Source organism: Rhinopithecus roxellana, chromosome 5 (assembly GCF_007565055.1).
Source record: "Rhinopithecus roxellana isolate Shanxi Qingling chromosome 5, ASM756505v1, whole genome shotgun sequence".
Taxonomy (NCBI): Eukaryota; Metazoa; Chordata; class Mammalia; order Primates; family Cercopithecidae; genus Rhinopithecus; species Rhinopithecus roxellana.
The window spans coordinates 6,812,977-6,839,279 of record NC_044553.1 but is presented as its reverse complement, the minus strand read 5'-3'; the positions used below and the strand labels follow the sequence as shown (position 1 = coordinate 6,839,279).

General features: G+C 37.1%; 1 protein-coding gene across 5 annotated transcripts in view; it reads left to right on the top strand.

Annotated features, from left to right (window-relative positions):
* The window catches only part of MAP4K5 (mitogen-activated protein kinase kinase kinase kinase 5), a 115,349-nt gene extending 94,885 nt beyond the window's left edge, over positions 1–20,464 (top strand). For 3 of the 5 annotated variants that reach the window (XM_030930003.1, XM_010389472.2, XM_030930005.1), the window contains exons 23-33: positions 103–163; positions 2,389–2,391; positions 2,475–2,589; positions 2,942–3,000; positions 5,243–5,346; positions 5,734–5,911; positions 9,128–9,196; positions 9,632–9,724; positions 12,419–12,489; positions 15,481–15,536; positions 18,874–20,464. In XM_030930003.1, coding sequence (XP_030785863.1) covers positions 103–163; positions 2,389–2,391; positions 2,475–2,589; positions 2,942–3,000; positions 5,243–5,346; positions 5,734–5,911; positions 9,128–9,196; positions 9,632–9,724; positions 12,419–12,489; positions 15,481–15,536; positions 18,874–18,961 — 897 coding nt within the window. In that variant the 3' untranslated portion in view covers positions 18,962–20,464. Of the gene's footprint in view, positions 1–102; positions 164–2,388; positions 2,392–2,474; positions 2,590–2,941; positions 3,001–5,242; positions 5,347–5,733; positions 5,912–9,127; positions 9,197–9,631; positions 9,725–12,418; positions 12,490–15,480; positions 15,537–18,873 lie in introns of those variants that run through there. The other 2 variants (XM_030930004.1, XR_004057227.1) reach the window with 2 other exon arrangements.
* Positions 20,465–26,303: the final 5,839 nt, after the last annotated feature.

Genomic DNA, 26,303 nt, shown 5'->3' with positions numbered 1-26,303 from the left:
GTTAGAAAATAGTTATTGTTATACAATTTCAAAATGTTGGAATTTGGAGCTTTAAGAGATTAAAATAATGACAACGAGAGAATCTTATCTTCTTTTTCTTAGTTATTTCCACGGAAGTGTACTTGGCTGTATGTTATCAATAATACTTTAATGTCATTATCAGGTATGTATGTGATGATGAAAAATAAACCATAGATAAGCAGAGAAATGTAATTTTAATATACACCATTTTTAATTGTTATTTGTAATTCTGGATGACTATAATCTAATATAGTAACACTGGGACTTATGGATATTTGTTACCCACCTAGAATGGGAAGAAACTTTGGGAAGGGATCCTGTCTTCACTTAGGGCTGCACTTTCCAAACCCACCCAGCATCTGAATACCTGAAGGATATCACAGTGCTTATCACTAGAGGCCGTTCCTTCCACTCAGCCTCCTCCACCATCACTATCACCACTCCTGGCCTCCTTTAGGAATTAACAGGAAAGAAGCAGAGGATCACACTATTTTCTTTCTCTGCGATCTTGAGCAAGTCACTCTCTCTCAGCCTCATTTATCTTAATTATAAAATGAGGATGATGGGGTAACAGTACAGCCTCATGAGGTTGTGAGAGTTAAATGAGATAATATCCAGAGTGCTTAGTAAACTGTATAGTCTTACACAGGTGTTTGCTGGTGAAAATCATGTTGTTCTGGACACCTGTTAACTGTCTTGGACTGATTCTTTAAGGTTTTCTGAACAAGATTCCAGAGTAACCTAATTTTGTTCTTTCTTGGTTATTATTAGGGGTGAATGGGTAGGTAGGTGGTGTTTTAGGCTTTTTTTTTTTTTTTCATTCTTACCTATGAAAAGAATATTTTCTTATATTTTAGATTTAAATGACTACCAAGAAGTTTGCTGATTGCTTTCATTTTGGTAGTAGAGTACAAGATAAGTTAATTATTATTTCTCTCTAGTAGAGATTTTTAAGTGTCTGTATATTTGAGATAATGACACTGTTCATGGAGAGTATATTATTTAGTTGTGTGTTAAATGGCTTCTAAAAAGTTGGGGTCCTCAAAAGAATATTTAATATCTTTTAATTATGCTTCCCCCGAATCTTTTTTACTTTTGTTTGGTAAAATATTAATATATTAATATTTTATATTACTATTATGAAAATAAAGCCAATTCTGTTTAACAGTTATGAATTGTATACATATAAACTTACTTTTCTCTAACTCTCTTTCTGCTTTTATCCCTACTTATACTTGTCTTTGGAAATAAGCTTAAAAATTACACAGGGTACATCTTAGGTAGCAATGCTCTATAGGAGGCATGTACATGTGTGTTTAGCTGCCTGGCTAGCTGGGTAGCAAACTATGTAGAATAGGGAAATGGAGAAAGGAAAGGTGTTTAATGTTTAGGCAGAATATTTCTGTTCTGAGAAAATACAGATAATTTTGTTGAGGATAAAACTGTGTATAGGCCGGGCGCGGTGGCTCAAGCCTGTAATCCCAGCACTTTGGGAGGCCGAGACGGGCGGATCACGAGGTCAGGAGATCGAGACCATCCTGGCTAACACGGTGAAACCCCATCTCTACTAAATGCAAAAAAAAAAAAACTAGCCGGGCGAGGTGGCGGGCGCCTGTAGTCCCAGCTACTCCGGAGGCTGAGGCAGGAAAATGGCGTAAACCCGGGAGGCGGAGCTTGCAGTGAGCTGAGATCCGGCCACTGCACTCCAGACTGGGCGACAGAGCAAGACTCCGTCTCAAAAAAAAAAAAAAAAAAACTGTGTATATGTGTGTGTATATATGTATTCTAATAATAAAAAGATAAATATTGTTTTGTATTGTTATATTATACCATATATAATGAGAAATCAGAAGATGTTTACCATATCCATCCCTCTTACTTAATACAGCCATATTTTTTATTATATGGAATTGTAGCCCTGTTATCCTTATATCATGGCTTATAATATTGGTTGGTTTTACTTTTTTAAGTATTTCAATCTGTTATATTTAAGACTTCATTCACAACGATTTTTAATCCAGGGTAATTTGCTAAGTTCTTGATAAATAGGTCTATCCCAGAGAAATAATGATAATATAGCTTTATAGAATTTTCCATATTGTATTAAAATAATCACATGTATGTCATTGTAACTCAATCAATAACATAAGATTTTGTACAACAGTTTCTCTTTTTATGTGCTGGCATCATTAAGATTTAGTCTGCCCAGATCACCTATTAGTACCTATATATTATGAATTAAAATTATCTATTAATTTAAAAAACATTTTATCTATTGTCTTTCAAAATAGTATTAACTGAGGGTTTTTTGTATGTGTTTTTCTATTTTGCTTGGCTTTTTGAACATTACTGGACTCCTCATTTTAGAAGGTAATTATGTTTTCTTTTTCTTGAAAATTGTATTTCTTTGCTGTAAATGATCCTTAAAAAGGTAACATGTTTTTCTTTTATAGGAAAAACCTTTCAGCTCTATTCTCACAATCTTATAGCTTTGTTTGAACACGCCAAAAAACCAGGATTAGCTGCCCATATTCAAACTCACAGGTTTCCAGACCGCATACTACCAAGGTATAAAACATCATTTTGATTCTACGGGGAATTAGTGTTTATTTCTAAAATAGCCAGTATTTCTTGCCCAGTAAAAAACTTTGTCTTAATTTTCAAAGGTAGTTTACACTAAAGTGTATTATATCTGGAAAAGCTGAATGTTTTCTGAACTTGACCATGAGAATCAACTGTGGAAGTTTTATAATACAGACTATCAGGCCCTTCCTCAGTCCTATAAGATCAGATAGTGTGGTGTTAGGATCCAAGACAGTTTTTTAAGCTCCTTTCTGTCAGATTCTGATGCAACTGATTTACAAATCACTGTAGTGTAACCACTACTATAGAGTACATTTATATTGTCTTACGTTTTCAGAAAATTCGCTTTAACAACAAAGATTCCTGATACAAAAGGCTGCCACAAATGTTGCATTGGTGAGTAAATGGTATTTCTCAAACTCAATGGTTAGAACTGTTAAGATCTTTAAAATTATCTGAAGCATCTTATGGAAACAAATAGGAAGGAGGGTGGGTTTTTAAAGTTTGTTTTTAGTAAGAAGTTAAGCTGCCACTGAAGTACAAGAATATAGACAGACATGGCATAGAAACGCTTAGAGATAAAAACCTTAGTGTTTTCTCAGAGCATAGTGTTCCTAGAGTTTTGTAACCATAGTTCCTGAGACTGTTTCTTTGCTAGTATTCTAACTTTCATTTATTTAGTATTTGCCATCTACCAGTTACTACCCATGTTTTATGAACATGTTTACAGGAGTTGAGCCAACTATGCTGTTAGAAGGAACAGTTCACACAAAAACACCCTCACTTATGATACCAATTGCAAATTGGGGGATTCCCAAAACTACGCCCAGAATAAAAAAATTCACTAGAAGGTATCACAGAACTGGAAGCAGTTATAGTTACGATTACAATTTAGAACAGGGAAAGAATACAAATTAAAATCAGCCAGGGAAGAAGTACATAGGGCAGAGTCCAGGAGAAGTACCAAACATGGAGCTTCTGTTGTCCTCTCCCTGTGGTTAATGGGTAGCATTACTTTTCCAGCATTGGTATGTGACAGTACACACAACCATTGCCAACCACAAGCTTATTCGAACCTCAGTGTCCAGAGTTTTTACTAGGGCTTCATCCACAAAGGCATGATTGACTGACCACCTTGCTGATCTCAGTATGCAGCCCCGCTAGAGGTCATCTGATGTTGCATGATCCAAAGCCCTCACCCAAAATCACATTTTTGGTATTTCTGGCATGACCAGCCCTCATATTAAGATTATCCAGTGTGGCCAGTCCCCACCCGAAATCATTATTGTTATATTATCCAGTGACCAGAGTCCCCCAAAAACAGTCCTATCAAGCATGACGTTCCAAAGGCTTAGCAGTTACCTCCCAGAAGCAGGACAGAGACCAGACCTCTTTTTGTGTGAAGTTAAATTCTTTACTACATAATTACCTCATTTAACCATTAAACAATTCCGTAATACTAATTATGTCACTAGTAAGTAACAGAACGTAGGAATCAGATTCAGGTTCAATGACTTCAGATCTTGAGTTCCTAACTTCCTATTTATTCTTTTGTTTATCAATGAACTTGCACATTGATCTTTGTGCCACATAATAGTTTCACAGCATAGTCCATACTGTAAAACAAAAACGTTTAACCACAGATGTGCTATAAATATAAGCACATTGTATGATTGTTTTTCTGGGGAGAATCATGTCAGTATCTATTATCAGATTCCCCAGATCTGTGATGCACAAAAGGCCTAGAAGCTTATAATCTAAGATATAAACTCATAAATAATACTTTAGAGTTTAATACAAATAACTATTCTTATAATCAATGATTATAATTATTAATGGAAATCAAATTTGGGAGAAGGAAAGAGCAATATGAATTTTTATAGATTTGAGTCAAGGACATTATATCAAGATGAATTAATACATACAAGATAAATTATTTTCATCTGGAGTAGACATCTGTACCCTACTATACCAAAACGAGGTGCTTTTCAGTTGCCTCCTAGACCTTGTCAGAACTCATTCTTGTAAATTTTCTTAGTAAATTCAATTTGAATTTACTAAGAAACAGCTTTTTGGGGAGGCCAAGATGGGAAGATTGGTTGAGCCCAGGAGTTCAAGACCAGCCTGGGCAACAAAGTGAGACCCCACCTCTTAAAAAAAATTGAAAAATTAGCTGGGCATGGTCGCATACACCTATAGTCTCTGCTACTCAGGAAGCTGATGTAGGAGGATTGGTTGAGCCTGGGAGGATGAGGCTGCAGTTAGCCGTTATTGTGCCACTGCATTCTAGCCTGGGTGACAGAGCAAGACCCTGTCTCTTTAAAAAGAAAAAGAAAGAAGGAGGACGGTAAGGAGTGAGGAAGGGAAAAAAACAGCTTTTTAGGTTGCATATTAGGTTGTTATTGTGCTTGTAAAAAGTTCTTATGTATAAGAACCTAGTATATGAAAGTTGTTTGGAAGTAAACGTATATAATTTAAAATCTAGATAAGAAAGTAAAACGGAAAAGGCAATGAAGCCAAAAGAAAAGACACAATCTTTTTTTTATTTTCCGCCCACTCTTGTCATCCTAGTTAACAGATACAGTAAAAGTATTCAGTATTTTGAGTGTGTCTGGGTTTTTTGTTTATTTCTTTCCAGTCAGAAACCCTTACACGGGACATAAATACCTCTGTGGAGCTTTACAGTCTGGAATTGTTTTACTTCAGTGGTATGAGCCAATGCAGAAATTCATGTTGATAAAGGTATTATTTTGTTCACATTTTTCTCCTTTAGAAAACACTAGTGTATAACTGAAGCTAAAATTAAAAGATCCCAATACTACTATCTAGGGTCAGAACATTTATAGTTATTTGTAGTTGTTTATTTGATTTAGGGCTTTTTGTGTTCTTAGGATTTAATGTTTAACTGATGTTAATAACTTCCAGAACCATCAGTCATAAAGATTAATATGGCCAATTCTCTAAGACACATTTTTATAGAACATTTATCCTTCTTATCATCTTAGAGGTAATCCTTTTTAGAACTAGATAAATGAAGAAGATGGGAGTCTTTCTGTTGAGTTTATTCAACAATGGTATGAATGGGGAGATTGTTTCTGAATTATGGCTCTATTGTTTATTTTTTTGCAGCACTTTGATTTTCCTTTGCCAAGTCCTTTGAATGTTTTTGAAATGCTGGTGATACCAGAACAGGAATACCCTATGGTCTGTGTAGCGATTAGCAAAGGCACTGAATTGAATCAGGTAGTTCAGTTTGAGACAATCAATTTGAACTCTGCATCTTCATGGTTTACAGAAATTGGTGCAGGTAAGTATTTTTTACCTTATGTTAGAATATTGATACTTTTGCGTATAAAAGAAGCAAAACACCAGTGTGGGCTCTTTTAAATATTCAAAACCGTTTCCCAAGTAAGCCCATAGAATCGTGTACATATATTTATGATGTCTATTTGCCAGAGGTAGTTTGATACAAATTATTTAGACAAAGGAAATTTTTAATGATTTCTGACAGTGAAAAGTCTTAGTTGTTACCAGTGAATCTTTGGACTTGCTAAGTAAATACATTTTCTAAGCAGTTCTTAAAATTTTATCAACTTCTCAAGCAAAGAGCGTCACTTATCCTGTTTTATCCTGTCTTCCTCCCTCACTTCTTAGAATCAGTGAATGTGGCTTTCAGACTTGAATAGAAGCTTCTTGAATAGAAGCTTTCAGACTTGAATAAGCAGCTCTTAGTTGTTGCTTCTGAGCCTTTCCATTTAAATGAGACATATCTCAGTGAAAGATCTGAAAAAAAATGGGAAGTTTATTCCTAGACTTTAAAATTAGAACAAATCATTCAATAAATCATTTTTTAAATCTGCATAATATGTGAAGTGGGTGGGGAGGGGTCTCCATTTTGCTAGTTTCCTGTTTGTTGTGCTGGTGTATTTGGTCATTTATAATCCAGGTTTATTAGGCCATTTTTACATGTGCCAAGCAAGCTTTAGTTATGGCTATTTCATTACTCACCACTGTTGTATTCTTTACCGCCTTTTGAAGAAGTCTGTTACATGTATTATAAGTTTGATGCTTAATGCTTCTTATTAAATAACCTTTGGCTTTTGATAATTTATAAGCTAAGTTACAAGAACTCGTTATAATATAGAACCTACACTAAATTCACTTTCAAAATAAGAATCAGTAAGAACCAGTGATATCCTGGTAAATGTCTAACAACAGGCTCTTGAGGTGCAACCATTTATTACAGTTGCCTATTTTTGTGGTATAAATACTCCACCCATGGCCAATTTCGAACAACCAACCTGATGTCATTTGGCTCACCAAATTCCTGAAAATTTAACTCAGTACAAGCCAGCTCCAGCATGCACTATTCTATAAACATATTCTTTATGGACCAGGTCACATTCTGTACCCTTCTACCTCCACCTGCACTCTGCCTTTTAAGTCTGTTGATCAATGCTTTAGGTTGAGTTGGATGTATGCCCTGCTGTTATAGCTAACAGAAAGGTACAAATGTATTGCTTTATTATCATGAGCTGTAAACTGCCCAAATAGAAATATTTCCGCAGGCCGGGCACAGTGGCTCACACCTATAATGCCAGCACTTTGGGAGGCCAAAGTGGGTGGATCACCTGAGGTCAGGAGTTCGAGACCAGCCTGACCAACATGGTAAAACCCATCTCTACTAAAAATACAGAGTTAGCCGGGCGTGGTGGAGCATGTCTGTAATCCCAGTTACTCGGGAGGCTGAGGCAGGAGAATCGCATGAACCTGGAAGGCAGAGGTTGCAGTGAGCCGAGATCGCACCATTGCACTCCAGCCTGGGCAACAAGAGCGAAACTCCATCTCAAAAAAAAGAAAAAGAAATATTTCCCTGTTCTTATCTCTCAAAGGAAAGGTTATGGGTCAATTTATTTAAGGACAAGTTTTGGCTGACAGCCCAACTTCTTTTTTTTTGCTCATTAGCATGGTATAAAGCAGGTCATTTAATACAACTATGTAATGTATATTTGTGACCACTTTCTTCTGAATGATACATTAGAAGGTTACGTTGTTCAAGGCAGGAGTTCAGTGAGTCCTCTTTTCAAGTTTTGGGGTATGTTTGAGTTTGGGGGTTTTTTTTGAGAGTTTTGTTTGCTTTGTTTTTTAATGCGTGAGGCGTACTATTCTACCTACTTTTAACATTGTCTTGGCTAAAATTAAAGTAGACCCCCAACTACTGTCTGCCTGGGATCAAGGCTCTTTAAAGACCCAAATTACTTCCTGAGGGAGGGACAGAACTCTGCCTGAGGGTAATCATTGAGGTCACCTTCAGGCAGAGGTGAGGCAACCTTTCTAGTCCAGCACTTTGTCCTCATTAGGTTTCCCCATTTTTACAAGTGATTTGTTAATCCAACTCCCAGCTGTGTTCATTGTTGAACAAAGAGGCTATGCCTTGAACTGGCAAGTTTTAACATTAAAATAAACGCCTATTCAAGACTCTTTTAGGCTCAGTCTGATTTATCATTGCTATATCCTCGTCTCTAAGGATGGTGCTTAGCTTATGGTCAGCGCTTAGTAAATATTTGTTGAATGAATGCCTGAACATAGAGTAGCTAAGAAAAACTATTTTTGAAGTGTTACATGAGGGACAGTTTATCGATTCTGTAGATCTGGATTCTTCACCATGTATAAGCTTTAGAAGGTCCACAAACACCCCAAAATATTATATGAAATTCTGTGTTTATGTTTGAATGTGCAGTTTCCAAAGGAGACAATGCATAGGCTTCCCAAAGAGGTATAGTTAAGAAGGACTGCTCTAAATAATCTAAAATATTTTCTTAGATTCAGCTAGACCATTGACACAATCTGAGTGCTTAAAATGCAGTTTTATCAGAAATTTTTTTTAATGTTATTACATCTATCAGCAGATGTTAGAAGCAGCCCATTAAATATCAGCAAAATGATGAGAGTTGCATCCTGCAAAGATGTTCTTGACAATATTGTTCATCATGTTACTCAGTGTCCTCTATGTAAAAGACCTCCCACCCACCTATAAACACATACCTATACCAGGAAAATGTCTCTGTTATTACAGATTCATTAATCCTGTGCCCTTTTGAATCACTGGCTTATTTTTAATTTAGGTTTGCTGTGATTCACCCAGCTGATCTTGTTTCTATCTCCCATTGGCTATATAAAGTGCAGAGCAAAACCTAGCCATTGTATATAGCATGCATCTTACTTTTCCTCCTCATATTTTACCTTTGCTTCATTTTATTTTTGTAACTCACCTTTCTAGACCTAGCTGAGGTATTAATTAAAGGTAATACTGACGTTTTTTTCAGCTGAGTTAGCCATGCTTAGGACATACCTGTCGTCTTAAATTGATTTACATGCATTTTTTGAAAGATAACATCACAAAATATAAATTGTGTTAAATTTCAAAGATCAGTTTTAAGTCACAGCAAAAGTCAGAATTTGTTTGTTTTCTAGACTCTAGGTTTTAAAAGTATAATTGTAACCTTGTTTTTTACTCCCTAAGGCAGCCAGCAGTTAGATTCCATTCATGTAACGCAGTTGGAGAGAGATACCGTTTTAGTGTGTTTAGACAGTAAGTACTATTTTTAATTTTATTTTGCATATAGTACTTGATAAAGCAATTTTTTATTCTATTAAACCATAATTCAAGATTTTCACTTTGTTTTACTGAAAGTGTTACTTATGTGTAATTTATAAAGGAAAAAAAAAATCACCTCTTACGGCACCAAGGTAGCCATTTTTAAAGAAGTGTACATTTTTAAAAATGAGTGTTAATATTCAATATATACTGTAAAAAAAGAAAAGAAAATAATAGCAGAATTACCATTTACCAATGGAGGCACTCTTACAGTATTTTTTGCCATTTGGCATACTTGACTCAAGATAAATAGTTGAACGTTATTAAGAATATTATTTGATATCCATGTAAAATCCACATATATCAAGTTGCATTTATTTTAGCAGATTTGCATGTCCAGTCTTGACTTGTTTATTTTTTTTTTTTAAGAATTTGTAAAAATTGTAAATCTACAAGGAAAATTAAAATCAAGTAAGAAACTGGCCTCTGAGTTAAGTTTTGATTTTCGCATTGAATCTGTAGGTAAGTCTGCTTTTTTCATAAATCAGTTTGTGGTACTTATGATTATTAAAATTCATTCTGTACTTAGGGTTGTCTAGACCAGCACTGTCTAACAGAAATTTCTGTAAAGATAAAAATGTTCTACACCTGTAATCCCAGCACTTTGGGAGGCCAAGGTGGGCGGATCACAAGGTCAGGAGCTCGAGACCAGCCTGGCCAACATGGAGAAACACCGTCTCTACTAAAAATACTAAAATTAGCTGGGTGTGGTGGCGGGCGCCTGTAATCCCAACTACTTGGGAGGCTGAGGCAGGAGAATCACTTGAACCTAGAAGGCGGACATTGCAGTGAGCCGAGATCATGCCATTGCTCTCCAGCCTGGGCGACAAGAGCAAGACTCCATCTAAAAAAAAGACAGAAATGTTCTGTATCTGTGCTCTTAAATACATTAGTGATTAAACACATATGGCTGTTAAGCACCTGAAACATGATTAGTGCTACATTTTTGTTTTTTAGATTTTATTTCAAATTTTAATGTAAATAACAACATATGGCTAGTTGCTCTCATATTGCACAGTGCAGGTTCAGACCATCATAAATCTTTTATTGTTTCCTGAATATTTAAAACTTGTAATCACTTTTAAAATTTCTGTTCATTATTCCCTTTGCTGCATTAAGTGAATTATACTTCCCTGATTCTTTCCCAATCAGGAAGGTATTTGTGTGATGTGATAACAGTGTTAGATATGCCATAATTCTTTGCCATGTAAGATTGTGGGTGGTGGGTGTTGATATTACTGCTTTTGGATCTATTTTTATGTAAATAGCTAGTTCTCACAGGACTTGTAAACTTTTATGCCATTTAATTTGCTTCCTTGTCAATGAATGTTTTACTCTCTAATACTCATTGGTTTTATGATGAAAGTTTTTACTGTTTATTATTGTTTGCATGCTCATTGATCATATGTCAGTATTTTCCCCAGGAGTGACAGAACTTGTGAAAAAAATCATGAGTGGAAATATTTTTAAACATTTCATGACGTAAGTCTGCCATATATCAAAGGCACTAAAATGAAGTTGGCAATTTTTATTTGGGCCATAAAAAATAGCATGTACTTTATAATTACATACTTTTAAAAACACGATTTTCATTACTTAGAAAGTTTTTTATTTTTAAAAAGCATTTTAATATGTATTTCTCAATTGGAGTTTTACCCTATCACAAAATAAGTTTGTGCCTCTGTGTGACATTTTACATGAAAAATAGTTTACTTATGATTGGGAAATTTAATTCATTAAAGCAGAAAACCTAAACATTTCTGTAAATGTCCAGACAAAAGGAATTTTGGAAACTAGTTTTTCCTTTTACTCCTTGTATTACATTTTTGTAATATAAATTTTTTTGAGAGAGATTCTGACATAGGAATCCTTAATTCCTCTTCACTTTCATTGAAACACACTGATACCTCAACTTTTTCAGATGTGCCAAATTATCTTCGTAATTTTAATTGTTACACAAAAGTTTGTTCCTAGGCTACCATCTTTTCTTGCCAGTAAACCTTGGAATAATTACAAGCATCCTCCTGGGGAAAAAAAATGGCTTTACAACACCTCTTAAAAATAAAATCAGTAACTGGGTTTTTTATTTGTCACAGTTAGTGAAACACATGTGATTTGTCATTGTCAAATACTTTCATTTTTATTGAGATTAATTATGTTCCCAGAACATTCATACATTAACTTTTTACAAAAAGTCAGTAGTCTAAAAAATAATTAATTTTCAGTTACTTTCTTCAATCACCTTTAATTATGCTTTTCTAAATCTGTCTGTAATACTTACTTATAATGGTTAAATACTAAGAATTTTATGTAAGAATTGACTCACAGATCCTAAATATTCAATGCGTGGTAAAATGTTGGATTGTGGGGCAGGTTTATTTTATTTTATTTTTTATTTATTTATTTTGTTTGAGATGGAGTCTCACTCTTTGGCCCAGGCTGGAGTGAAGTGGCGTGATCTAGGCTTACTGCAGCCTCCACCTCTGGGGTTCAAGCAGTTCTCCTGTTTCAGCCTCCTGAGTAGCTGGGACTACACACACAGGCCACCATGCCTGGCTAATTTTTGTATTTTTAGTAGAGACAGGGTTTCACCGTATTGGTCAGGCTGGTCACGATCTCCTGACCTCAGGTGATCCACCCACCTCAGCCTCCCAAAGTGCTGAGATTACAGGGATGAGCCACCGTGCCCAGCCAGGTTTATTTTTTAAAATTTCTTTTGTTACAGGGAAAATGTGAACATAAATTAAAAATGCTTGTTTAAAGCTACTTCTGAATATGTAACAGTATTTAAACAACAATGTTTTTAATGCAAAAACCCAATTATATATGTTTTTATGATTTTATTAATTTAAGACAAAAGATACACTGTATGAAAGAAATGAATATGCCAACATCCACCTTATCTGAAGTTAGTTCATGTTTAAATGAATGGCTTTTGTATGTATCTTCGAAGACTTGCATAACCCTACCTCAGTAAATGACTTGAGCTTAGGCATATCTTAGCCACAAAAATGTTGAGAAATAATGGTCCAGACAGTGGAATTTTGCACTAGACACTCAAATAGGCTTATATTATCATTTATTAAAAATAGAGAAAATTTATAGTGAAATGCTCTGTGGTTTATATTAGTTTCACTTCTCCCTTATCATTTTTAGTATGCCTTCAAGACAGTGTGTTGGCTTTCTGGAAACATGGGATGCAGGGTAAAAGCTTCAAGTCAGATGAGGTAAGCCTTCTCAGATTACCTCCACTGACTCCCACTAACAATTTTAAATGTTGAAGCACTCATTGTATGCATTTCCTCTCTGAACCTACATTACTGTGTTTAGTGCTTTTCATGCTATGAACTGGTAGAACAAAAGAGCCAGTATTTTCCCTTCAAATATGTTCACTTTTGTATCATAATTCAGAATTCTCAGTGGCCACCAGGAATTGCAAAATATAAGTGCACACAATTTCATTTATCTAATTTGTAATTTGTAAATGTGATTGCTAAGTTTGTAAAACTTTTCTAAATTTAATATGTGTTTTCCATAATGTATAAATATGTAGCTGCTTTTTAAATATATTTTTAAATCTACATGCTGGAGCATAGGACTAAGGGAAATCTAAGAAAATTGACTCATTTAGTAACTATTGAGTACCAGCTATGTTCAAGACACTTATTGTAAACATCAAATAAAACCTACTGTGTTCCAGGTACTTTACAAATATTTGCTTATTTCAGGCTGAAAATAACCCAGTAGAGGTAGATACTATTCATATTGCCATTTTTACAGATACAGAGTGGTTAAGTAACTTGCCCAGAGTTACATAACTAGTGAAGTGGAAGAGTCTGGATTTGACGGGTCTCTTTTAATCACTTCTACCTGAGATAATTAGGATACATTTCATGCAGCAGATGGGATTTGGGCCTCCAACTTGAGGAATGAGTCCTACTAGCTAAGATAATACTAACAGAGACATTTCCCATTTATGTGAGTACTTCTGTGATTCTTCTAACCATACTTAAAGCTCAAAAACTTCTTCTCTTTGCTTTTACCTTTAGTTTTATCCACACTCTTATTTATATATAAATGAATATTCCTATCTCTTATATGAATGCAGAATTAGAATGCTTCCAGGAAGAAATGATATAAATCAGCTGTCTTTGAATATATAGGTTTATCTTGTTACTGATACATGTCACTAAATGTCACCAAGTCTCTTCACTTGATGAAACCTACAGTCCTACTTATTATCATACAGTTAATTATTCTTAAATGCTATTTTCATTTTGTCACTCCTGTGGTTAGAAATCTACAGAAGGTCCTTGTTTCTTACTATATCAAATATTGATTCCATTTCCTAAATATCTATTTTTAACTTATCTTTTTTTTTTTTTTTTTTGGAGATGGAGTCTAACTCTGTCACCCAGGCTGGAGTGTAGTGGCACGATCTTAGCTCACTGCAACCTCCGCCTCCTGGGTTCAAGCGATTTTCCTGCCTCAGCCTCTTGAGTAACTGGGATTACAGGCATGCACCACCACACCTAGCTAATTTTTGTATTTTTAGTAGAGACGGGGTTTCACCGTGTTGGCTAGGCTGGTCACAAACTCCTGACCTCAGGTGATCCACCTGACTTGGCCTCCCAACATGCCAGGATTACAGGCATGAGCTCCACGCCTGGCCTGTTTTTAACTCATCTTGTTTACCCTTTTTTCAGCTTATGTTCTCATCCTTCAACTTGGGTCTAGCTGAAGTCTTGACCTCTTTCATAAAGTCATACTCAGTCGTTCCAGTCCACAATGATTAGAACATCTCTGAACTTAATACTCTGAAAAATCAGCTCCAACTAGTATAACACCTAATTTACTTTCTGATTCAAGCTTATTAATTCTATTTTCCCAGATAGACTGCAGATTCCTTGCTAATCAGACTTTTTTTTTTTACTTATTTTATATCTAAAATAATGTCTTAGTGTGGGTTCCTCTAAAAGTAGACCCTAAGACAAGGACTCAAATGCAGATAGTTTATTTGGGAATAGATTCCAGAAAACAAGTGATGGAATGAGGAATGGAGAATAAAAAGGGGCAAAAAGCCAATAAAGAACACATTAATAAGCTAGTGCCCACAAAGAGCAACTGGGGCTTAATCCAGTAGGGACCACTGAAGAATGGGGTAAAATACACCTCAGAATTGACTCATTTGTAGGTGAGGAGGCTGGAGCATTTATGCAGCAACTGCTACCCCATGTTGGTTAAGGCCTGCCCCCCGGTATACAAACTGCGGGCACTTTGGGATAGCACCTGCACATGGCTGAGCACGCTCTGCAGCTTTGCAGAAAACAGACTATAGAGGGTCTTGCTCTGTTGCCCAAGCTGGAATGCAATGATGCAATCATAGTTCACTGTATCCTTGAACTCCTGCGCTCAAGCGATCCTCCTCCTTCAGCCTCCTGAGCAGCTAGGATTACAGGCATGCACCACTATGCCCAGCTAAAATTTTTTAATTTTTTTTTTTTTTTTTTTTTTTTTTTTTGAGACGGAGTCTCGCTCTGTGGCCCGGGCTGGAGTGCAGTGGCCGGATCTCAGCTCACTGCAAGCTCCGCCTCCCAGGTTTACGCCATTCTCCTGCCTCAGCCTCCCGAGTAGCTGGGACTACAGGTGCCCGCCACCTCGCCCGGCTAGTTTCTTTGTATTTTTTAGTAGAGACGGGGTTTCACCGTGTTAGCCAGGATGGTCTTGATCTCCTGACCTCATGATCCTCCCGTCTCGGCCTCCCAAAGTGCAATTTTTAAATATTTTTGTAGAGACAAGGTCTCACCGTGTTGCCCAGACTGGTCTCAAATCCTGACCTCAAGCCTTGTCCCCCAAAGGAGCTCTGCAGTCCAACAAACCTGTATTCAAGTCTTGAGTCTACCCATTATATGACCTTGAACAACTTATTTAGCCACTTGGAGTCTTAGTTTCTTCTTCAATGATACGAGAATTATAATGCATATCACAGAGTTCTTCTAAGTAGAGTGCCTGACCCATACTAGATGTTCCATAAATGTGGGTTCATTTCTGATAATATGCAGTCAAAAAAACTTAACTGAAATTTCTTTTATTTGAGGAATTAAGTCTACCAAAAAGTATTTATTGTGTTAATAATTGCTCTATCTAAATTAATTTTAAATTATTATTAAGGCAATATGAAGAGTAAGATGTTACTGATAGGTATTTTTCTTTCCTAGGTTACCCAGGAGATTTCAGATGAAACAAGAGTTTTCCGCTTATTAGGATCAGACAGGTAATAGTTTGGTTGTATTAATTTAATTACCAAAGAGGTTCAAAGATCATACTCTTAATTATACTGTCAGTCTGTAATTGTTTCAAACAAAACTCTTAGAAGCTCATTGACTTAGATAAATTTCTCAGTGTCTTTACTGAGAGAATTAGTAATATTTTAATAAGTTGACTAGCAATCTTTTATCAGTATAAGGATTGTCATTCTAGAGACATTTATATTCAACTGAGACAAAATGTGTTGGTATAAATGTTGATGTGTCCCTAGTACCATGAGAGCTATTCTGGGCCCCTTTGTTTTCATTTCTTCCTGGTGTGCTACCTTCCGTCAACTATTAGGAATATGTACCTCCTGATGATACTTGCTTTTATATTGGAAAATGCCTGATTCAGTTTCTAAAGTTAATCTAAATTAAAAAGAATTATGTGGTCTCTTTATACCCCAAATAAAAGACAAGTTGCAAAACTGTCATCTTATGAAAAAAATGTAGTAGCTGTAGCTTTTGATATCCAAAATCTACTGCCTACTTTTTTTTCTTTTTTTTTTTAAAGACGGTTTCACTCCGTCACCCAACTGCCTACTTCTATAACTAATAAAATATCTATTCCTTCCTCTTTTCCCACCAAAAGTTGTTACTAAAACAAAATTGGCTATAGTGGTATGCATTAGTCCTGAGACAAGGATTGGGAACCTCTGGTCTTCAGGTTCACATTGCTTCAGTTTTAGATACTTGAGGAAGGAGGGGGAAATGGAGTCATAACTCCAAAAAAATTGTGGAGAGAGTTTTATAGGAGAACAGAAATTTTTCAAAAAATGATGACTACCTTAGTGAATAGAAAAGGTTAGCCCACAAAGCATGGCAACTTAGTGAGTAGTCCAGCCAACAAAAAGAGTATTTGAGAATCATCTGGTAAATAATTCTAGAACTAGAATGAGAGGCTCTTTGCTTTTCCAGGAAGGGCTGAGAAAAGAATTGTGGGCTGAGCGCGGTGGCTCACGCCTGTAATTCCACCACTTTGGGAGGCCAAAGCAGGTGGATCACCTGTCTCTACTAAAAATACAAAAAGTAGCCAGGTGTGGTGGCGTGTACCTGTAATCCCAGCTACTCGGCAGGTTGAAGCAGAATTGCTTGAACCCAGGAGGCGGAAGTTGCAGCGAGCCAAGATCACACCACTGCACTTCAGCCTGGGCAGCAGAGCAAGACTGTCACAAAAACAAAAACAAAAAAAAAATTGTGGATCATCCATTGATGCTGGTGTAGATAATCCTTTAATGAGACCACGTGTGAGAGAATTCAGCTTGGTAGAGGGTTGGCATTAGAGGCCATTTCTCTCGGTTCCTTTTTTCCTTCTACCTTCTCCACCCAGAGCTTTCTCTATCACTTTCCCTTGCCCGTTCATATTCTCTGTCCACTCTATCACTATTTGCTCCAAAAAACTATTTCCTTCAGATTATTGCCTTGCTCTGCTTGTCTTCTTACATGGGCATCTCCTTGATTTTAAGATACATATCTAAACAGAGTTTTTGTTTTATCTTTAAAAGTGTTTAAAAATTTATTTTGTTGCCAGGCACAGTGGCGCATGCCTATAATCCCAGCACTTTGGGAGGCTGAGGCAGGTGGATCACCTGAGGTCAGGAGTTCGAGACCAGCCTGACCAACATGGAGAAACCCATCGCTACTAAAAATACAAAAAAATTAGCCAGGGTTGGTGGTGCATGCCTGTAATTCCAGCTACTCGGGAAGCTGGGGCAGGAGGATTGCTTGAATCCAGGATGTAGAGGTTGCAGTGTGCCGAGATCATGCCATTGCACTCCTGCCTGGGCAACAAGAGTGAAACTCCATCTAAAAATAAAAAAAATAAAAATAAAAATTATTTTGTTGCTTAAGTATAGATATTTATGTCTAGGAAAAAAAAAACTAAGCATGTCAAAATTTTAATAGCGGTTAACTCTGGGCAGTTGGATTATAGGTAATTATATTTTTCCTTTCTACTTTTCTGTAATGCCTAATATAAAGTATCTATGACTTTTTAAAAATGTTTTCATTATTAAAGTAATAACATGCTAATTATAGAAAATTCGGCCGGGCGCGGTGGCTCAAGCCTGTAATCCCAGCGCTTTGGGAGGCCGAGACGGGCGGATCACGAGGTCAGAAGATCGAGACCATCCTGGCTAACATGGTGAAACCCCGTCTCTACTAAAAAATACAAAAAACTAGCCGGGTGAGGTGGCGGGTGCCTGTAGTCCCAGCTACTCGGGAGGCTGAGGCAGGAGAATGGCGTAAACCCGGGAGGCGGAGCTTGCAGTGAGCTGAGATCCGGCCACTGCACTCCAGCCCGGGCGACAGAGCGAGACTCCGTCTCAAAAAAAAAAAAAAAAAAAAAAAAAAAGAAAAGAAAATTCATACACTAGAAAAATAAGTGTTATGTGCAAATTTTTTCTCCCATTCCTCCTCTAGAAACTTTTTTCTCTGCATGGGTATATTATTTTTTATTTTGTTCTCAAACTCTCTTCCCCACAATTAAAATGTTTGGAATAGCACTTGATTTTTTTTTTTCCTATCAGTCCTTCGGACTCTTTCTCCACTTTTGTTCCAGCAACTAGGGAGAGGGGCCCCATTTCATACTTTTTTTAAAAAGCTATTTCAAATACCTTGAAGAACAGTTTGGACGAGTGTCTCTTAAGAGTCCTATTTTATTCTCTTGGCTCTTCTTCCATCCTCTTCCTGTTAGTGTAAATTCCTAAAGTATTATATTATACCTTTTGTTGGCATAAATGAGTAAGCAAATTTTGTTTGTTGTTTTTTGTTTGAGAAGGGGTCTCACTCTCTCCACCCAGGCTGAGGCGCAGTGGCACAATCACAGTTTACTGCATCCTCAAACTCCTCGGCTCAAGGGATCCTCCTGCCTCAGCGTCCTGAGTAGCTGGGACTACAGGCGCAGGCTTCCACACTCAGCTAATTATTTTATTTTTTTGTAGAGGTGGGGTGTTGCCATCTTGCTCAGGCTGGTCTCAAACTCCTGGGCTCAAGCGATCCCCCTGCCTCAGCCTCCCAAAGTCCTGGGATTACAGGTGTGAGCCACCACACCCAGCCCAGATATTTTAGTTGGAATAAGATAATGAGACTATCCCAAAATGTCTTCAATATTTTATATTAATCAATTCTTATTGTGTTTTAAAGCTGTAAAATGTAAAGCTGAATTTGATTATGCATCTGTGATCATTATGTAATCTCACTGAAATGTGAACAATTATATTCTTTCCTAGTTTGATGTTAGTATTTGACGTATGAAATCTGTAGTTACTCTTAAACAGGCCCTTTGTTTTGGTTTAATTACAGGGTTGTCGTTTTGGAAAGTAGGCCAACAGAAAATCCTACTGCACACAGCAATCTCTACATCTTGGCTGGACATGAAAATAGTTACTAAGCAACACAAACTGATCTCAAATGACAGGAAAATGAATATACTCCACTGAAAGGAAAAATAAGGAAACTCAATACAAACTGCACTATGATTTGCTTTAACTGTTATGGGTTATATTGCAAATGATCTGTACTTTAGGGTAGAATTCAATATTTTCTGCAGCTGGAAACAGCTAGTCTATCTCTTGCCACTGTGTGGTGGTTATATCAAGTTTGCTTAATAAAAGCTAAGAGACAAATAGTCCTCTAGTTCCAGGAAACACAGTCTTTTTTTTAAAAAAAAAAAAAAACAATAATGTTTGGAACAAGGGTGTCATGGTATTTTTAGATAACTCATGATTATCTTAAGAGAGAGAAATTTAGTGATCATTTTATACCATGTCTTATTCCTTCTTAATGAACATAATTTGATAAATTCTCAAGCAAGGTTTTCACTTTTATATTGGCCATTCTGTATGTTTTTGTAAAATAGAATATTTAATCCTTATTTATTAATCTCTTGCTGGAGTGGTGTAATGTATCTAACTTTTGGCAAAGGAGGGTTGCAGAGCAGCTTAAATTTTTTTATAATGTATAAGAATTTTGTTTATCTTTTAAGAGTAGTAAAGTACTTTGAGTGTTTGGGGTTCAACACACACATGCAATTTTGCTTAACAAAAGTATTTTATAATACAGTTTCATACAGAATTACCTTAAAAGGGAGTTTTATGTTTTCAACTACAGATAGTTGTAAGGGATCATACAGAAGATATTGATGATAGTTGAAATATTCTTAGAAGGGGTGTGTATATCTAGGTGTGTCTACCATGTGTATGTATTCTTGACAAGCAGTATAAAATACCTGTGATTTTTCTTTACATTAGGGATAATGCATAAGGAATTAATCTTCATATATATTATCATCCCTAATGTAGAGGGGAGAAGTATTTAACTGCCCATGATATGTATTTTACTTATACTATGCCAGAGAGGAAACTGTAAAGTAATTACACATGTAATCTTGGGTTTTTCACATACGTAGGTATTCATTTTGAGTAGGTTTAAGAAGAAAAAAGATCTTTAAATGAATTGAATTCCTGATGGGATAGTATCATTAAGTATTTAAAAGCCAGTATTCTAAAAATAATAAAGGGTAGGGTCATTTTTGAGTTTGTTTTTCTTTTGCTATTGTTAATATTCAAAATTAAAGTGTTACATTGGTACCTGTTGTCTTAATGCATTTATTGAGAACAGCATTGAGATGATGAACAAGGGGTTAGCAATAGCAAACTATAGAATTATTTTGACTAATTAAGAGGAAAACAGTATAAGTATCTCATTCAGTATTTAGCAATTCTGTAAAATAAGTATTATCTCCATTTTTCAGATGAGGAAATAAGGGTTTAGCAAGGTTAAGAGATCTACCCAATTTACACAGCAAGTTAGCAGTTGAGCCTGACCATGAGTCTTCTGACTCTGTTCTTTTCACTATGCAATATGCAAACAATAAAATGTTATACAAATGGAATATAAAGGTATTTATTCTTTTAAAATGCACATATGATATGATTTCACTAAGTGTGTGGCTGTTTATTTTGGATATGTTAAGAATACTGGATACGGTAGATGACAGGGGGACCATCCTCAAAACAGAGGACATTTACATGATGGATAAGAAGGCCAGCATCCTCCTTTTCTTACTGAATCCTGGAGCCAGATCTTTAACATTCCACGACGGAATACTGAAGAGTCTTCTCTGTGAAACCTGACCAATGCAAGTGAAGAGGCCTAATTAAGATCTTGATGTCAGCCATGTCCCGGCTAACCTGCCCAGCTACAAAACACTACAGTGAAAATCATAGTTGGCATGCCCACTAGCCCACGCATTGTGTCTAGACCTTGCAGTTAGTCTTTTAGTCCTGTGCTCTTAAAAATGAGCAAACAACCAAGGATTATAAATAAATGAAAGAGAAAAAACAGTCTAGGGAAAACACTTAGAGGAAACAGACTATGAAGGGTAAGGAGAACATCAAAAGAAAAAGTATTTTCAGAAGGATGTTGCAACCATGAGTCAAGGGCAGGGGACTTTTAAAAAGTTGGGTTTCAAAAAAACAAAAAGAGCTCTTAGAAAATAGTATGATAGCATAGCTGAATAATTCAATTAGAAGACTTAGAATATAAAGTTAAAATTCTCAAAAAAATTTAAAAATGGAAATGTCAAAGAAAAAAGTTAAGAAAATTGACAGCCCAGGAGACCTAATATGTAATCTTCCAGAGTTCCAAAAAGAAATCATTGGAGTGTGTCAATCATTTTTTCAGTATTAAAAGAATATCAGATTCTAGATTGAAAGAACACAGTGGATGAAAAAGACCTTTACCAAAGCACATCATTATGAAATTTCAAGGACACTGGAGTCAAAAAGAAGATCTACATTTCCAGAGAAAAAGGTCAGGTCAGATACCAAGAAATAAGACTCAGGATACCTTTATTTTTATTTTTTGAGGCAGGGTCTTGCTCTGTCACCCAGGCTGGAGTGCAGTGGCACAGTCTCGACTCACTGCAACCTCCGCCTCCCAGGCTCAAGCCATCCTCCTGCCTCAACCTCCCAAGTAGCTGGGACTACAGGCGCCCATCACCATGCCCAGCTAAATTTTTTTGTATTTTTTATAGAGACAGAGTTTCACCATGTTGCCCAGGCTGGTCTCAAACTCCTGAGCTGAAGCATTCCGCCCACCTCAGTCTCCCAAAGTGCTGGGATTGCACGTGTGAGCCACTGCATCCAGCCCCGAATAGCTTTAAATTTCAACAGAAGCAATGCCTTCAAACTTCTGAAAGAAATGTCCAACCTAAAATTCTATATCTGACTAAATGTAACATAAAGGTCAAATGAAGAGTATAAAAAAATGTTCCTCCTATATATCTTTTCTCAGGAAGCTACTAAAGGATGTGCTTCATAAAAAGGCATAAACTAAACAAAATGACACAGGATGCAGGAAATGGGATTTAGCACAGGAGAGAAATGAAAGAAATCCCCAGATGATGAGGAGTGAATATCCAAGGATGACCACTACACCAGGCTCAGAGAGTACATTGAAGCACATCAGAAGATCCTGGTGACACGTGTTTAGAAAGATTAATAAAATATCCGATGTATCTTAGATCTTAAGAGTGAGGCAACCAGCAAAGTAAGAGGTTCCTCCTGAAACAACGCCTGAGTCAAAAACATGGGTTAGTTTATTTTAGAGATCCCAGAAACTAGGAGTGAGGGACTTGTGATGCTGCGAAGGAGAAAAGGGAAAAGTCAATATAAAACATGGTGTATTACTGAGGTCATTTCTGTGTAAACAGTGGGAGCTTGATTCCACCAGGTCCTCAAGCTATGTGATAGCTCCCCGAATTGCCTCCTGAAAGACAAGTGGCTGGAGCATTTATCTATACACTGTCATTTTTCACTCATCAAGTTGCTGCCAAGGGCATTATCTCCTTGCACATGGGGCAGTTTGCACATGGGCATAGTGGGCTCCGTGTCAAAGAAGACCCTGAGACAGAAAGCTGAAAGAGAGGAAAGGGGTCTTCAGTTCCCACGGAACTGTCCACTGATACTGGCTGGAATCAGAAGGTGGGTGGAGGAGATGATTTTCAAGGCTCCAGGGTTCAATCAGAGATGACAGTGATTCTGAAGAAAAATTAGCCAAACCAAACAAAAAACTGGCAGTTAACTCCAGGAAAGCAAAATGGGCAGAAAAGAAAAATTATGACCAGTGGTTGAATGGCATAATAATGTTAACAAAATATTCATCTAATCAAAATGACAGCACCTATATTGGGAGAGGACATGGTATTGTGGAGGTTAGAAAAGTTATCAAATTCTCATTTTCCACAGTAGGAAATCAGTGGATAATATGTAAAAATTGAAAATCAAGGGATTACATCAATCTAAAAATCTGCACAGCAAAGGAAACAGTCAACAGAGTGGGAGAAAATATTTGCAAACCATACATCTCAAAAGGGGTTAACATCCAAAATACATAGTGAAGTATACTCATGGCAAGGAAACGTCCCAATTTTAAAATGGCAAAGCCAGGTTGGGTGACCCACACGTAATCACAACACTTTGGGAGGCTAAGGCAGAAGGATCTGTTGAGACCAGCCTGGGCAACATAGCGAGACCCCATCTCTACAGAAAATTTTTTAATGAGTTGGGTGTGGTGGTGCATGCAGTCCTAGCTACCCAGGAGTCTGAGGCAGGAGAATCACTTGAGCCCAGGAGTTCGAGGTTCAATGAGCTGTGATTGTAATACTGCAACGGAAGCCTGGGCAACAGAGCATGAAGACCCCCGTCTCCAAAAGTAAAAGCAAAGGACCTGAATAGACATTTCTCAAAAGAAGACATACAAATGGCCAACAGGGCCAGGTGCTGTGGCTCACACCTGTAATCCCAGCACTTTGGGAGGCCAAGGCGGGTGGATCAGGAGGTCAAGAGATTGAGACCATCCTGGCCAACATGGTGAAACCCCGTATCTACTAAAACTACAAAAAAATTAGCTGGGCATGCTGGGCGCACGCCTGTAGTCCCAGCTACTAGGGAGGCTGAGGCAGGAGGATCACCTGAACCTGGGAGGCAGAGGTTACAGTAAGCCAAGATTGTGCCACTGCACTCCAGCCTGGCAACAGAGCAAGACTCCTTTAAAAAATAAAAATAAAAAAAAAAATTGCCAACAGATACATGAAAAAATACTCAATGTCACTAATCAGGGAAATGCAAATTAAAACTACAATGAGATATCACCTCACACTGTTATTATCAAAAAGATGAAAGAGGCTGTCTGTGGTGGCACATGCCTGTAATCCCAGCACTTTGTGGGGCTGAGGTGGGAGGATCGCTTGAGGCTAGGAATTCGAGACCAGCCTGAGCAAATAGCAAGACCCTGTCTCTATTTAAAAAAAAAATTAAAAATTAGCTGGGTGTGGTGGGCATGCCTGCACTCCCAGCTACTTCGGGGACTGAAGTGGGAGGATCCTTTGAGCCTGGGAGTTTGAGGCTGCAGTGAGCTATGACTGCACCACTGCACTCCTGCCTAGATACCAGATGAAGACTGTCTAAAAAAATAAGTGCTGAGAGATCAGGAAACCCTTGCACACTGTTGGTAGGAATATAAATTAGTGCAGCAATTAAGGAAAACAGTATGGAGGTTCCTCCAAAAAAATTAAAAATAGAATTACTGTATTATCCAGCAATCCCACTACTGGATATGTGTCCAAAGGAAATGAAATGAGTATGTTGAAGAGTTACCTGTGCTCCCAAGTTCATCACAGCATTATTCACAGTAACCAAATGTGGAATCAACCTAAGTGTCCATCAGTGGATGAATGGATAAAAAAAAATGTGGTATATATACACAATGGAATACCATTCAGCCTTGAAAAAGAGAAGGAAATCCTGTCATTTGTGACTACATGGATAAACCTAGAGGACATTATGTTAAGTGAAATAAGGCACTGACCAACAAATACCACGTGATTTCACTTACATGTGGAATCCGAAAAAGCAGAATTCATGGAAGTAGAGAATAGAAGTGTGTTACCAGGGCCTGGAGCTGTGCTGGGGATCTTAGTTTGGGGATGGGGAGATGTTGGTTAAAGGATACAAATTTTCACTCAGGAGGGTTTTTTGTTGTTGTTGTTTGTTTGTTTTTCTTTTCTTTTTTGAGACGGAGTCTCACTCTGTCGCCCAGGCTGGAGTGCAGTGGCTCGATCTCAGCTCACTGCAAGCTCCGCCTCCTGGTTCACGCCATTCTCCTGCCTCAGCCTCCCCAGTAGCTGGGACTACAGCCACCCACCACCACACCTGGCTAATTTTTTTGTATTTTTAGTAGAGATGGGGTTTCACCACGTTAGCCAGGATGGTCTCAATCTACTGACCTCGTGAACCGCCCATCTTGGCCTCCCAAAGTGCTGGAATTACAGGCATGAGCCACCGCGCCAGGCCAGGAGGGTTTTTTTAATCAAGAAGATTATTTAGTGGCATGGGGATAATATAATCTGCCAAAATAATGAAAAGCTGTTTTTGAGGAGAGAGGTGGAAGGGCGTGCTTTGTAGTAACAAACTTTTACGGGTCTGTTTGATTATCTATGCGCATGCATACATTTGATTTTTTTCATGTTAAAGAAAAATGTAACTTTAAATAAAAGCATGAACCCCTGCATGACCAAAACGGTGTGACAAAGCCAGCTTCTTACACTGTGCTTTACACACAGTAGGCATTCAATAAATATCAATTGAGTGTAGCTAATGTATGCATCATGTGGAAGGAGGCAAAAATAGCTGGGGACAAAAAGCTAGGTGAAGTAAATCCCATAAGGTCTTGTGAGAAAACGTATTTTCATCAAACTTCTTTTCTTTGGCTAAGCCTCCTCTCCAGCCTTCTCTCCCACTATTCTGCCAAGCACCCTAGGATACTGGCACATAGAGGCCATGATCACTCCAGCTTCATTGCTGGGCTCATAATGGCTCTTCCATTCTGCAGTTCTGATTTATTTTATCAAAACTTAAATCCTTTACCTTAATGATACTCAGTTCAAGCCATAACTTTTCTATGACAGCTCTGACCACTTAATCCAAACCGTTTTCTCTTTCTCAGAATTTCTACACACATATGGATTGTACATTTCATTGTAACATTCAATTCTTAATTATTAGCCAAACCACTCAGCACTTAGCACTTACCTTAGACAACTTACTCAAACCTGTCTAGGCCTCCATCTTTTTATCTGTTGTTGGAAATAATGGCCACTTCATTGGTGGTTAGGAGGATTAAAGGACATAATGTAGATTAGTTTCCTGCTCATAGCAGTAACTCAAGGAAAAAAAAAAAGTTGGCTTATTTATTTTTCATCAAGAAGTTCACTAAGGGCATAGGGTATATTTTCATTCTTTAATTGTTCCTTTCAGTATGTCACATATTGGTGGACTTAGCATGGAGCTTTTAAATTTTTTTTCTAATTCCTTATATGCCTTTTTGTTGGGAAAATAACCAATATCTATGTCAAATGTTCAAGAAACACTCCCATACCACCACTAGCAGAAGGGATCATTCTAGGTTTTACTGAGAATTTCAGACTGTTCCAAATGGATCTCATTTAGGAGAAAAGCAAGAAATATTTGTTAAGGATTTATTATGTTGGCATTGAGAACAAGTCAAATATTCACATTCTGACCACTGATTAGTCAACATACTAAAAGTCCTACTCAGTTCAATAAACAAAGAAAGAAACAAAAAAACTTAAGAAAAAGATAAAAGATCAAAGGTTTGGAAAGGAATAAAAATGCCATTATTTGCAAATAAACTGTTAGCAATTAAGTAAA